This window comes from Eimeria tenella, genomic scaffold (genome assembly GCF_000499545.2).
Source record: "Eimeria tenella Houghton genomic scaffold, Eth_scaff3362, whole genome shotgun sequence".
Classification (NCBI taxonomy): domain Eukaryota; phylum Apicomplexa; class Conoidasida; order Eucoccidiorida; family Eimeriidae; genus Eimeria; species Eimeria tenella.
In genome coordinates, this window is record NW_013543160.1 from 1 (window position 1) to 213 (window position 213).

General features: G+C 64.8%; 1 protein-coding gene across 1 annotated transcript in view; it reads right to left on the bottom strand.

Annotated features, from left to right (window-relative positions):
- Positions 1-16: 16 nt before the first annotated feature.
- The window catches only part of ETH_00041800 (uncharacterized protein), a gene marked incomplete at both ends in the record, with an annotated part of 1,230 nt that continues 1,033 nt past the window's right edge, over positions 17-213 (bottom strand). The window contains one exon of the mRNA XM_013376344.1: positions 17-179. Coding sequence (XP_013231798.1) covers positions 17-179 — 163 coding nt within the window. The remainder of the gene's footprint in view (positions 180-213) is intronic.

Consider the following 213-nt stretch of genomic DNA (forward strand, 5'->3'; position numbering starts at 1 on the left):
CTGCTTCTTCTGCTGCTGCTGCTGCTGCTGCTGAGGGCCCCCAGGCGCACCCAAAAGGAAGGCAAAAAGGACAGCCAAATGTGCCCCAAAATGAGGGCCCCCACATCTGCGATGCTGCGGCGGGGCGGCGGAGACAGCAGCGACACCAGCAGCAGCAAACTCACGCACACGCCCTCCGCCTGCAGCAGCAGCAGCAGCAGCAGCAGCAGCGGT